Genomic DNA, 12574 nt, shown 5'->3' on the forward strand with positions numbered 1-12574 from the left:
GTCTCTCTAAGACACTCACATTGCTCTTGCCAGGACACAAGCAGTCATACTAGCCTGTTTGGTTAAGCCAGAGGGTTGAACTGAAGGACGCGTCCTCCGAATGAACGCTTCAGCTGTGTACACCAAGGGGCTAACGGTGCTTATTCTTTCTGACAGAAAAACAAACGCATCCCCCAGGGAAGAGATGGGAGGGAGTTGACTTATCTTTCTAATCCGTTTAGGAGATGGCTTAGGGGATTGTCTTTTTTTGTTTGTCACCTCTAACTCACCCTCCCTAACACCCCAGGGACCTGGACTTTAGCCAGAAGCAGCTTCAGCCCCTGAGGTTCCTGGGACTTTCCCAGTCTCAGTCCATTGCACGGGCTGGGATAGCTTCCTTGTCCCCTTCAGGGCAGGCCAGGTGCCACAGGCCAAGGACAACAGGTCATTCCTCATCTGGAATCTCTGTGGACTCAGCATTGGCCTATGGCTTTTCACGTCTGAAGCAGGCCAGGGACCAGCACCAGGATGGATTTCGGGTCCTTGGAGACTGTGGTGGCCAATTCTGCCTACATTGCTGCGAGGGGCAGTTTCGACGGGAGCAACGCCCAGCCTTCACGGGACAAGAAGTACTTCGCAAAGCTCAAGCTGCCCCCACTCTCCAAATGTGAATCCCTCCGAGACAGCCTCAACCTTGAGTTTGACAGTGTGTGTTCAGAGCAGCCCATCGGTAAGCGGCTCTTCCAGCAGTTTCTAAAGGCTGATGAGAGGTATGTGCCAGCCCTGGAACTCTGGAAGGACATTGAGGACTATGACACCGCCGATTCTGACTTCCGGTTGCAGAAGGCCCAGGGCATTGTGGCCGACTACTTGACCCCTCAGGCCAAGCTCTTCTGCAGCTTTCTGGATGAAGGGATGGTGGCGAAGGTGAAGGAGGCGCACACAGACGTCCAGGACGGACTCTTCCAGCCCGTCCTGCAGGCCACCATGCTGCATCTGAGCCAGGCCCCCTTCCAGGAATACCTGGAGAGTCTCTATTTCCTGAGGTTCCTCCAGTGGAAGTGGCTAGAGGCCCAGCCCATGGGAGAAGACTGGTTTCTGGACTTCAGGATCCTGGGGAAAGGGGGCTTTGGGGAAGTGTCAGCCTGCCAGATGAAAGCCACTGGTAGGATGTACGCTTGTAAAAAACTGAACAAGAAGAGGCTGAAGAAAAGGAAGGGGTACCAAGTAAGCAGCCGCAGTAGTTCACAGCAAGTGCAAAGTAAATGGCTTTTAGATTCCTGGGTGGGGTGGGCGGGGCTGGAGAGTGAGTATTAGAGACTATGAATTAGAATGTAGGGGATCAGTCAGTGTCCTGTGTCTCCCTCCGAATGACCCCTCTTAGCTGGCTTGTATGCTGGAGGTAGAGAAAACCCTTCCAGACCCTGTTCACTTGTGTGGTCATTAGCTCATTTGCTAGAACATCTGTATTTACTTGTGTATAAGATGTAAATTGTTGTTGTTGTTGTGTGCCGTGGAGTCAAAACCATCCCATAGTTGACCCTCTGGTGGGTTTTCAGAGGCAGCTAATTGCACAGGAGGAAATTGCCCATCCTTCTTTTGTGGAGCAGCTGGTGGATTTGAACTGTGTCCTTTTGGGATTGCAGTGCAGTGTCTTGCTACTAGGCCACTGCACATCAAATTTAGTCTCGCGCGCGCGCGTGTGTATGTGTGTGTGTGATGTCTCAGTTCTATTTTCTGGCCACAGTTTGGAGTTAGGAGGATGCACAAACTTTCCTTCCAGTCCTGTGATCCTGCTTCTGTTAATGTGGAAGCCTTGCAGATTTCCCTTCTCAGAGACCAACTCTAGCGCTTTTTCTTGATGTGGATGAGCCCCATGTTGGCTTATTTTTGTTTGTATGTTTTGTTGAAATCACTGACATATTAGCGCAAGTTCAAGGGGAAGAGTGCCTTACAGGGGGGTAGCTGTTAAGGATATCATTCATTTTTCTGTACTTTCATTTTCTAAAAGACTTTCCCCAAACCTTTCGATTGTGTTGTGGTGTAAAATGCACATACGCACAATTGTGGCAGGACTTGCATTATTCAAATATCACTTATTGCAAAGAGATTCCTCTTTTTGAGCAGTTTGAGATTTATGGAGAGGTAATACATAAGGTAGAGAGAATCCATACGCCTCTTCTCTCCTGCAGTCAATTTTGTCTTTGGCACGTCTGCAGGAGACAGAGATGCTCCACATCACGGGTGTGGGGGGATGTTTTGCACTCCATGTGCAGCTATTTTTCAGGGACTCTGAGTCCCTGGAAACACATACAGGTTGCACTAAATTTTATCCTCTCTCCCTAACCGGCCTCAGAATGTCCTTTAGGACAGGATCACTGAAAGCTGCTTACTGTGTCTTACGAACACATCTCATGAAGCAACTGTCCTAGTGGCATAATTCTGCCACTGTGGCTCGCCTTTGCTCTTTCAAATTACACAGTGCACATAATGGTGAGGGGAAAGGTGTTGAGTGTTAAACCACAACTACCCCAGAGTGTCTGTCAGCAGGGTTTCCTTGACAAGGGGCCAGTCACACCTACTATTTAGGCTCCTTAGCTATAGATCAGGTAGCCAGCTGTTAACCTGCTATTGAGTTGGCTTGGATTCATTGCGATCCTGTGAATGACAAATGGTGATGGTGCCTGGGCCCACAGCATCCTTACTGTTGCCAGCATGGTCAAGTCCATTGTGGCAACAATTGTCCCAGTTTATCTCCCTGAAAAGTTAACTAACTACCAGATGCTTATGTCAGCCAGTTGAGTGAATGTATCCAGTAAAATCCAGTGTTTTGTGCTGTAAGACCTCACAGTGGAAGTAATTACCCCTTATAACGTGAATCGAGTACTCTTGTTGTTAGGTACCAGTATAGAGATCCTGTGAACAACAGAGTTGAACCTTTGCCCTATCTTGCACCATCCACATGATCTCAGACTTGTTCGACCTCATTGTTTATCCTCTGTGTCAATCCACCTTTAGGGTCTTCCTCTCTTTTTCGGATCCTCCACCTTTCTCAGCATACTCTATTTGAAAGACGAACCCCTCCTGACAACATGACCAAAGTATGTGAGATAAAGTTTCACTTCTCCAACACCACAATTCAAACGCATCACTTCTCTATCACCCTGATTTACTGTGCAACTTTCAGATGCATTAGAAGTCTAGAATCTCTTCATTTCAGCTTCAGTAGTTCAGTTGAATCTAATACAAAATAGAATCAATCTAAAATATTTTCATGCAGTTGTATAGGTATAAAAGTTCCTTAACACCAAGAAATGCTTGGTGTTAAGAGGAAAGGAAGCGGGAGCTCTGGTGGCCTAGTAGCAAGAAGCTGCACCGCAATGTCAAAGGTATGTGGTTTGAATCCACCAGATGCTCTGCTGGAGAAAGAGGTGCAATCTCCTCCTGTACCAGTCAGATCTGATTTGACAGTAAACACACACAAAATAAAAAAATGATAAAAAATTTTTTAAAAAGAGGAAAGCATGAAATGTCCCTTATTGATACACAGCTTTTGAAGACATGTTTAAATGGAGCGTTGTGAGATTTTTTTAAAAAGATAAAAAATGAGATGGAGATGTGAGGATACAGCACTTCTCGGAGGACAGAACAAGAAAAGAGAAGGATGAGCTGGCTGGACGTAAAGAAAAGCAATAAGGGAACGAGGCATGGGCTCAAGGGAAGCAGCAATCTTAATGTGATGCCTTAAAACAACTGGCAGCTTGGAGTAGACATTTTCTTTTTTACAAATTAGAGTTTGTGGCAACTCTGCCAAGGAAGTGAATTGGTGCCATTTCCTCAATAGCATGTGCTTACTTCGTATTTGTGTATTGCATTTTTAAGAATTCTCTCAACATTTTAAACTTCATCACCATGTTACTGTACACATAATAGAATTAGTATGATGTGTGTAGTATTTCTATGCTCTGGGAAACCAGAAAGAATGTGTCACTGAATTTCTTTTGGGTGGGCTGGGATGGAACTGGTACTGTTTCTTAGATATACCTGTACAGAATCTGCTATGTCAGATTTTCACTCTGTACAATGGGCAGAGTGATACCTTCTCATCAGTTATCCACAGTTGCTTTCTGCAAATGATTTCACAAACATATCTGCAACTCTCTCTGTCATTGCCATTGCATGGAGATTGATGCATCGCTGACTCTCCAGCAGGCTTTCAAAGGCTGTAAATTACATGAGAAAAGATTGCCCATTGTCCTCTCTTGAACCACCTGCCTTTTGGTTGGCAGCTGAACTCCTTACCCACTAGGTCCACAGAGCACCCTTATTTGCAACTGTGTTCCTATAATTTGTGTATGTTTGTGTGTATGGATGTTAAGCAGTAGGCAATGCTGTGTAGCTCGTGATATTTTATGGTGATGCTTCTTTCCCACCTAAACTTGGGTATTTATTCAATATCTTGCTTTTCAGGGTGCTATGGTAGAGAAGAAGATTCTAGCGAAAGTACATAGCAGGTTTATAGTCTCTCTGGCCTATGCATTTGAGACCAAAACCGACCTCTGTTTGGTGATGACCATCATGAATGGAGGCGACATAAGGTAAATGCACCTGTGACCCGGGATAGAGAGGGCCTAATGGTCTGAACTCGGAGAGAGGATCTCCGGGACGCAATGGAAGGTGATTCCTACTTCTCTGCTCTGGACATGTCATTTGAGGACAAAGAGAAAGCCGTGTGGCTCAATTAAAATCCTCTCTTCCTGACCTCCAGAACTGACACCTGAAATGTCATGTCCTTGGTCTCTTAAGAAAGGCAGGTACACTTGAAAGGAGTGTGTCTTTTTAGCCACTAGTATGTCCTTGTCAATCACTGTGTTGCTTCCTTTCCTAAGATGGGTTTGTTTTGAAATTAGGGAGGTGGGATTGGTAGGGGTACATGGCAGGAGCAGACAACTCTGTGGGTAGAGTGGTGAAGCAAGAAGTACTATTTAGGTGAATGGATGATAGGGTAGAAGTGAGAAAATGAAAGACTGCCAAAGGTTGTCCACTGAGACGAATGGCAAATGCAGACAGATGTGGCCAATGTCTCCATTCTGTGAAGGGACACTCCAGAGTGAGGCACTAAATGTTGAGGAGCCAGGGTTTTCTTGGTACCTGACAGAGAGGAGGAGCTTTCGTGTCAGCATTTGTCCTATGCTGTGCTTTGTCCTAGATCTGAGAGTCAGGCCCTGAGCTTTGGAGAGGGGAGGGGTCTCTGGGCTCTTTCAGAGACTCAGATTATATAAAAACCTGATTAGCTTCCAGCCTAGTAACCTGATTTCAATTTTTGGATGAAAGAGGGAAAATGAACTGATATATTAGCTGAGCAAAGGAATATCTTTTTTTTTAAAACCTCAGTTTATGGATCTATACAATGGGGATGTAAAGAATGAGGAGAATAATATCCAAGTTTGAAGTTGTTGTGAGAAGTAAGTGAGCTAATCCATGTGGAGCACTCAGAAGAGTGGCTGGCACCTGTGAGGTTAAATATGAACAGGCTACTGCAATTGTTATTTGGAAGACCCTGCTAATTTATTTTCTTGTTTGGTTTTCATTCCGTTGAACAATGTTGAGTGAAGTTAAATTAAACCCATTAAGTTTGAATGGGTCCCTCTTACAAATGAGAAATCTGAGAACTAAACGGAATAGTCCAAAAAAGGTCACAAAAAGAGGAGAAAAAGCATGTTAGGAACTGCAGATAAAGTACTTTTAGGAGAGGGGAAATAGTAATGGAATGTTAAAATAACTTACGGCATTTTCCTACCTACCTGTGTTCAGCTCTAATTTGAAGGATATCTCTGGTAATCTAATCCATCTCTACCCTTTCTGGTTGTTTCTCTAGTTTAAATAATTTATCCCATTTTATTCATTCACTAAACATCAAGTGTACTCCAGTTGGTATAGGACAGGGCAGAGCTGCTCCATAGAATTTCTAAGGCTGAAACTCCGTACAGAATCAGGCTGCCACATTTTTCTCCCATAGAGCTGCTAGTGAGCTTAAACTTCCGAGTTTTAGGTTAGCTGTTTTGTCCATTGTACCATCCTAAGATTTTTCATTAATTGGATTTTGTTTTTTCTGTAAATTGTAATCACAGGAAAAAAACTCCTAGTTATAAAGATCAGGAAAAAGTCAGTTGTTGCCATAGCATCGAGTTAGAACGGATTCATAGTTGACCCTCCAGTGTTTTCAGAAGCTGTAAGTCTCATGAGGAGATTGCCCTCCTTCTGCTGTGGGGCCACCGGTGGATTAGAACCTCCAGAGACGTGTGGCCTTCCATCGTAGACAATCACCCGAGTTTATGAAATACATAAATACATATGTGTATTCTATATAGTATACATTTTCTCAAGATTATATATATAGTATCTCAAGAATATATGATATATATTCTCTCAAGATTATAGATATGTAATCTCATGAGAAATAAGTTATATATATAACATCTCAAGGTATATTCCATTTTGAATGTGAATCCAGGTTACAGAGATTATATATGCACTTAATATATCTCTCATTTATATTATGTAATATATAAAATATATGCAAAATATCAAGAGAAAGAAATTCCATTTGACTGTGAATCTATATTTCTTTCACCTTTCTCTGCCCCTTTATTCACTCCAAAGGCAATAGTGAAATGGCTTTAGGGTCTATTGCCCAGCCTTTCTGGCCAGCATAAGGAAAGGAAAGTGGGACACATTGCATTTGAGTCATCCCTCATCTCCTCGTTAATAGTTTTGGGTAGGTACTTTTGAGAACATTAAAAGCACCAGTCTGGGCAGTGCCTCTGGCTTCTTTTTTGGACGCGATGCTGAGGAGAGGAATCTGCACAGCCAGACAAAGGTCCCTGTGGCCCAACTGTCCATACAGTTTGCTTGTGAAGCCTACACTCTGGTTCCTAGTGCCCTTACCCCCCACAATCACAGTAGCTGTGCCTAGACAAGGGCCTAGCTCTCCCACGGTGGTCTGCACCCCCAGGTACCATATCTACAATGTCAATGAGGAGAACCCCGGCTTGGAGGAGCCACGTGCCATCTTCTACACAGCCCAGATCATCAGTGGCCTGGAGCACCTGCACCAGCACAGGATCGTCTACCGGGACCTCAAGCCTGAGAACGTCCTCTTGGACAACGATGGTGAGGGGTAGTCTCTCCCCACACGGGGTTCCCTCCAGATCTGGGGGCGACGGTGCCAATCAGTACAGCCACGATGCTCCCTACCAGCTTGTTTCTGGAGCCTATGATCCCCACCTTTAAGAAGAGGGAACAGATTTTGATACATTTTACAGAAGATAAATTTTAAAGCCTGCATTAAACTCACTACTGTTGAATAGGAACCAACTCATAGTTGATCTCTCATTAGAGTTTCGAAGTTGTAAATCATGAAGGATTGGAAATCCCTATTTTCCCCCCTCACCCCTGCAGAGTCACTGGTGGATTTGAACTGCCGGAGAGATGTGGCCCTTGGGTTAACAGTACAACTTCCTACTGCCTAGGCCACCAGATCTCCCTGTATAGCTTATCTAACACCCTCACCCACTGGTTCTGACTCATAGTGATCCTCCACTGGGTCTCTGAGGCTCTAAATCTTTACTGGAGGTAACTGCCCATCTTTCTGTGGCAGAGCAGCTGGTGAATTCCAAACACTGACATCTGAGTTTGCAGCCTAACTTGTAACACCCTATATAGTTAGCTATTAAGAGGCACCATAGTGGTACAGCTAGTGAAGCAGTGGGCCTCCCTGACTCTCTCGGTCCCCTCTGGACCACTCTGCACTCTAGCTGGGGAGGGAAGGAGGAAAGTCGTCCCCCAGGCACCTGGCCTGCTGTGACCTGGCTGCCCGTGGCACTGCCCAGGGGTGTGCAGGGGTGGTGCTTGGCTCCTGCAAGGCTGTGGGCTGTCACACTCCTCTGTCCTTTGGGACCATGTCTGACCTCAGTCCGTGTTTGCTTTTCAGGCAATATCCGAATCTCTGACCTTGGCCTGGCGGTGGAGTTGAAGGACGATGAGACCAAGACCAAGGGCTATGCAGGAACGCCAGGTGAGGATGGGGAGCATGGGAAGAAGGGAGCCTTAAGAAGAATAAGCAGAGAAACCCTTTGCCAGGAGGAGGGGCCGAGAAGCTAAGACCTCTTTCGATCTCTGCAGTCTAAGGTGGAGTGGGAGGCAGGGTGAGGAGTGGGGCAAGCAGCAGATTCAGCTTCATGCAGAGAGTGAGATTTCCTCATTTGTTGGAGCAAATATTAAAAATAAACACACCACAACACCTAGATGGCTTTGTCAGTGGACATGTACATATATTTTAACCCTGAAGATATTCCAAGAGTTAGTCATTCACCTCAGAGATAATTTCCCCTTTTCCAGGTTAATAAATACTAATTTCTATCCATTTATGGGAGCTCTGGTGGTTGGTTGGTAAGGAATTGTGCTGCCAATGCAAAGAAAGATATGTGGGTAAAATCTTCCAGCTGGTCTGTGGGAGAAAGATGGCAATTTCCTCCCCTGCAATTTACTGCCTCAGAAAACCCACTGGAGAGTCAGCCACGGGTAAATTCTGACTTGACGTTACCCAACAACAAAAATAACATCTGTTTATAACTTTTAAAAATTGATTGTGACACATGCTATGACAAAGGCTTTCTTCTTTGGGTCACTTGGTGGCCCACTCCCTCCAGCAGAGTGAAGAGAAAAGATGGGACCCAGCACGGGCATCGAGGGCCTTCTTGGCATGTGCATCATGAGTTTGTCCAGAAGCTGTAACCATGGATCCCATCCCTGTATGATAGGCTCAGACGTTCAACTAGTTTTGCCATTTGTTTGTAGTCCTTGACACTTACTAACTTTAATAAAATCCATATGAATGTGTCGTGGACACAAATACACCTACAATGCGATCAGATTAGAAAGAAAACCAAGAAAAGTTAACTTGTACCTGACCTCAGCATGATCAAGGTCTTTCCAATCTAAGCAAAATCTAGCCTGGAGTACAGACTCCCTTGATAGCATAAATGGTTTCTGTGTTTTCTGCTACTTGAAATGCTGGAATTTTGAATCCTCTCAGAGATGTCTTGGAAGAAAAATATACTGGTCTACTTCTAAGAAAACCTGCCATTGACAATACTATGGAACACAGTTTTACTCTGATACTTATGGGGTCATCATGAATTGGAGTTAACTTGATGGCAACTGCGGGGGGGAAAGTATGAAGTTGGTGCAGATGATGGGAGAGCTGAGACCCTGAAGAAGAATGTGATATTCTTGTTATGCACACAACAAAGTCATGTATGTGTCAGGAGTCCCCCTGAACCCTACCTCCCTAAATCTTCATCTTCTCTCAGCCTTCCCTCCAAGTAGGAGGGGAAACAGCCCAGTGAAGGACAAGAGACTTTAGAGTCAGATAGAGCAGGGTTCATGTTCAGGTACATTATTGTTAGATGACCCTTTATAATTTACTTAACCTCTCTAAAGTGCTTGAGCTGCAAAATGGAGATAATGATATTACTACACAGGACTATCAAATACATGTGTTGTCAAAGGCATCTGGCTCAGAGCACATAATTGTTAATTCTTTTCTTTGCCTCAACCCCTATGTTCTTGATAGCTTAGTTTTTCCAGGCTTATTTCTCATGAGATTTCTTAGCACCTATCTCTATACCCCTTATCCAATTTGTTGTGGCCTTAAGAAAGAGCAAATGGGGGGGGAGGGGGGAGGGGTTTGTGCAGGGAGAAGGGTGCAACAATGAATGAATGGAATCCCAAAATCTCTGTAGATGTTCATTGAAATGAAAAATAAACAACCTAAATTTTAAAAAAAATTAAATTATTGTGAAAAACTACAAATGTCTATGCCTAAGGCAAAATAAAGGTAAACTGCTTTATACCAGTTACCGAAACATAAATAAAAATAGTTTAAATAGGTAAAAAAAAAAAAAAGAAAGAGCACTATTACCTACTATACAGAGTAAGAATTCAGTTGTTTCAGATCATTGAAATCTCTGGCTCTGAGCACATTGTATGCTCACATCTCTGAAAAGAGAAAAAATATGTCTAGAAAAAGGAAGAGATCATTTATTTTCCCTCATCGATGAGGAAGGCCACTTCTAGTGGGTTTGTATTCTGACGTGCCTTACATCTCTGCTGTATTTTTCTATTATTGTTGTGTGCCATTGAATTGGAACCAAAACATAGCTGACCCTCCAGTGGGTTTTCAGAGGCAGTAAATTGTGTGGAGATTTCCCATTCTTCTCCCACAGAGCAGCTGTTGGATTCAAACCACGAACCTTCAAGATTGCAGTATAGCCTTTTTGCACAAGGCCACGAACGTTTGTCTTGAACGCAGTAGATGCAGATATTTTCCCCCTCTTCCGTTTATATGTATTTGAAGCATTCAAAATTATGCAAATTCTAGAAAGAGTGGCCTAGTGGATAAAGAGTAGCACTGCCAAACTAAAGGCAGGTGAGTAAAATCCTGCAGCTGATCCTTGGGAGAAAGATGGGTATTCTCCTCCTGTCCAATTTATAGCCTCTGAAACCTTACTGGAGGGACAGCTATGTGTCAGTTCCAACCTAATGGCAATGGGCTGAGTTTATTGAGAAAGATCCTGGTATATGTCTGTTTGAGAGGTGATCTTACAATACAACAAAGCCTTTGGGTGCATTTTTGCTTTTCGTGTAAAAATATAAACTTCTTTCTGTGTCTGTGGCAGAAATGGACTAAGAAGACTGTGCCATCTTCTCTATTATTTGAGTTTCCTAATTATCAACCAAAAATCATGAAGATCTATACTCCGGGACATTTTTACTCCCTTAAAACTCTGTACTCAAATCAATAGGAGAAAATGGCAAAGAACATCTCTCCACCAAGTTGTGTCAAGAATCTTTTACAAAGTCAGGATTTGATATAGTTGTGTTCCTGAAGGTCAATTTTGCCACCAGAGGGCTCCATTGCTATTGCTGTGGAGAGAATGACTGCTATTTTCACGTTGAACACTAGGTGGATGCAACACTTTGTAAGAAGGTGTTTCTCTAAAGAGCAGGTGCAGAAATCACACTTCACATTTACTGTTAGGCTTGTATGTGACTGTGAAACAGTTAAATAGTAAAAGGCTGGGGCATCAAAGAAAGCCAAAGGAGCTTCCTTTTCAGATCCTTGCCCCCTTGACTCTTCCTTTGTACTCTTCCAGTCTATGCTTGTGATAGAAATTTTGCAGATCGGAGACTCAGCTGTTGTTAGTGATCTGCAGCTCTCACAGGTGTCTGTCTCCTCAGTCAGCCAGTGAGTAAATGTACCAACAAATGGCTGTTGTTGTTGGGTGCTAGCTAGTTGACACTAAGTCATGGCTTGCCTTGTTATGATTAAAGATATTCAGTGAGCCTTTGCACTGTCTCTTTCTACAGATGTAATCAGTTTAATTCCTGGGTGTTCCATTGTGTGTGATTCATGTATAGTAGCCATTTAGATTTCTTTAATCAAGTATTTGCAATGAATAAATACTTGATTGAATAAAATTATGTCATGCTTCCATTATATATGATCTCCAACCTCATTTCGATCACCAAGGTCATAATTCCCAGCCTATCCCAAGTACTGGGCTGAGGTAATTAGAGAATTAGAGATGTTTACTTTAGGAATATGTTAACTTTCTGTATTGAAAGTACAGCGTATTGTCCTAATTCCTGATATATGGCACGGAACTGGCTTAATGGCATGACAAGAGCAATGATAGGTATATGAAGGTCTCTTGGAAGTCTTTCATGACCAAAACCTGCCATCTAATATGTATTGTCTAGGTATGTTATTTAGAAGGTCAAAGAAATAAAACACAGTGCTTCTAAGCATGCAAGTTTTAGGATAGTATACTGTTTGAGTACATGGCCTCTGACACTAGACTGCCTGGGTTTGATTCCTGCCTGGTGACTTTCTATGACTGTGTGATCTTGAGCAAGTTACTGACTCATTTGTAAACAGTCATAATTACATCGTGACTGGGTGTGTAGCTTCAAGTAGATTAATGTACATTGAACACTTAGAGCAGCCCTGGAATATAGGCCAGATCTATAAGTGGATGCAATTGTTACTATTATTATTATTACTATTGGTGGAGACTAGAGAAATGTCTGTGGACGTAGAGGGAGAAGGTTATAGAGGTGACTGGAACAGACAGGTGTTTTGGGGGGTTAGAAACTGTTCCAATGCTTGTGATGATGGGTAGCAGGCAGTGAACCCAGGGAACTTCAGTGTGGTACAGGCCTGAGTCTGTGGTAGGCCACTGTAGAAGGAAAGAGTGCACATAAGGATTAGGGAACCCACAAACATGTAATTCTTTTTTTTAAAAAAATTTTTTTAAATTGTTATTGTTTTTTTTAATATTTTTTTATTGGGAAAACATATTGGGGGTACAAGGATGTGAGGATTGGGGGCAGAAGGGTGAGGATGGGCCAGGATGCAGTTGCAGAGCTGCACAGTTTGGTCGGTGGGGGGAGCAGGTGAAGGAAATGATGAGGGTCCAGTGGGGACCACATGCTACAGAGGAATGACAAGCATTTTCCAATAGTAATT

General features: G+C 43.4%; 1 protein-coding gene across 1 annotated transcript in view; it reads left to right on the plus strand.

Annotated features, from left to right (window-relative positions):
- The first annotated feature begins 507 nt into the window (after positions 1-507).
- Positions 508-12574, plus strand: part of GRK1 (G protein-coupled receptor kinase 1) — a 19887-nt gene continuing 7820 nt past the window's right edge. Inside the window, exons 1-4 of the mRNA XM_006883812.1 lie at positions 508-1206; positions 4450-4577; positions 6995-7152; positions 7973-8056. Coding sequence (XP_006883874.1) covers positions 508-1206; positions 4450-4577; positions 6995-7152; positions 7973-8056 — 1069 coding nt within the window. The remainder of the gene's footprint in view (positions 1207-4449; positions 4578-6994; positions 7153-7972; positions 8057-12574) is intronic.

Source organism: Elephantulus edwardii, unplaced genomic scaffold (assembly GCF_000299155.1).
Source record: "Elephantulus edwardii isolate Elephantulus edwardi_28Jun2011 unplaced genomic scaffold, EleEdw1.0 scaffold00030, whole genome shotgun sequence".
Taxonomy (NCBI): domain Eukaryota; kingdom Metazoa; phylum Chordata; class Mammalia; order Macroscelidea; family Macroscelididae; genus Elephantulus; species Elephantulus edwardii.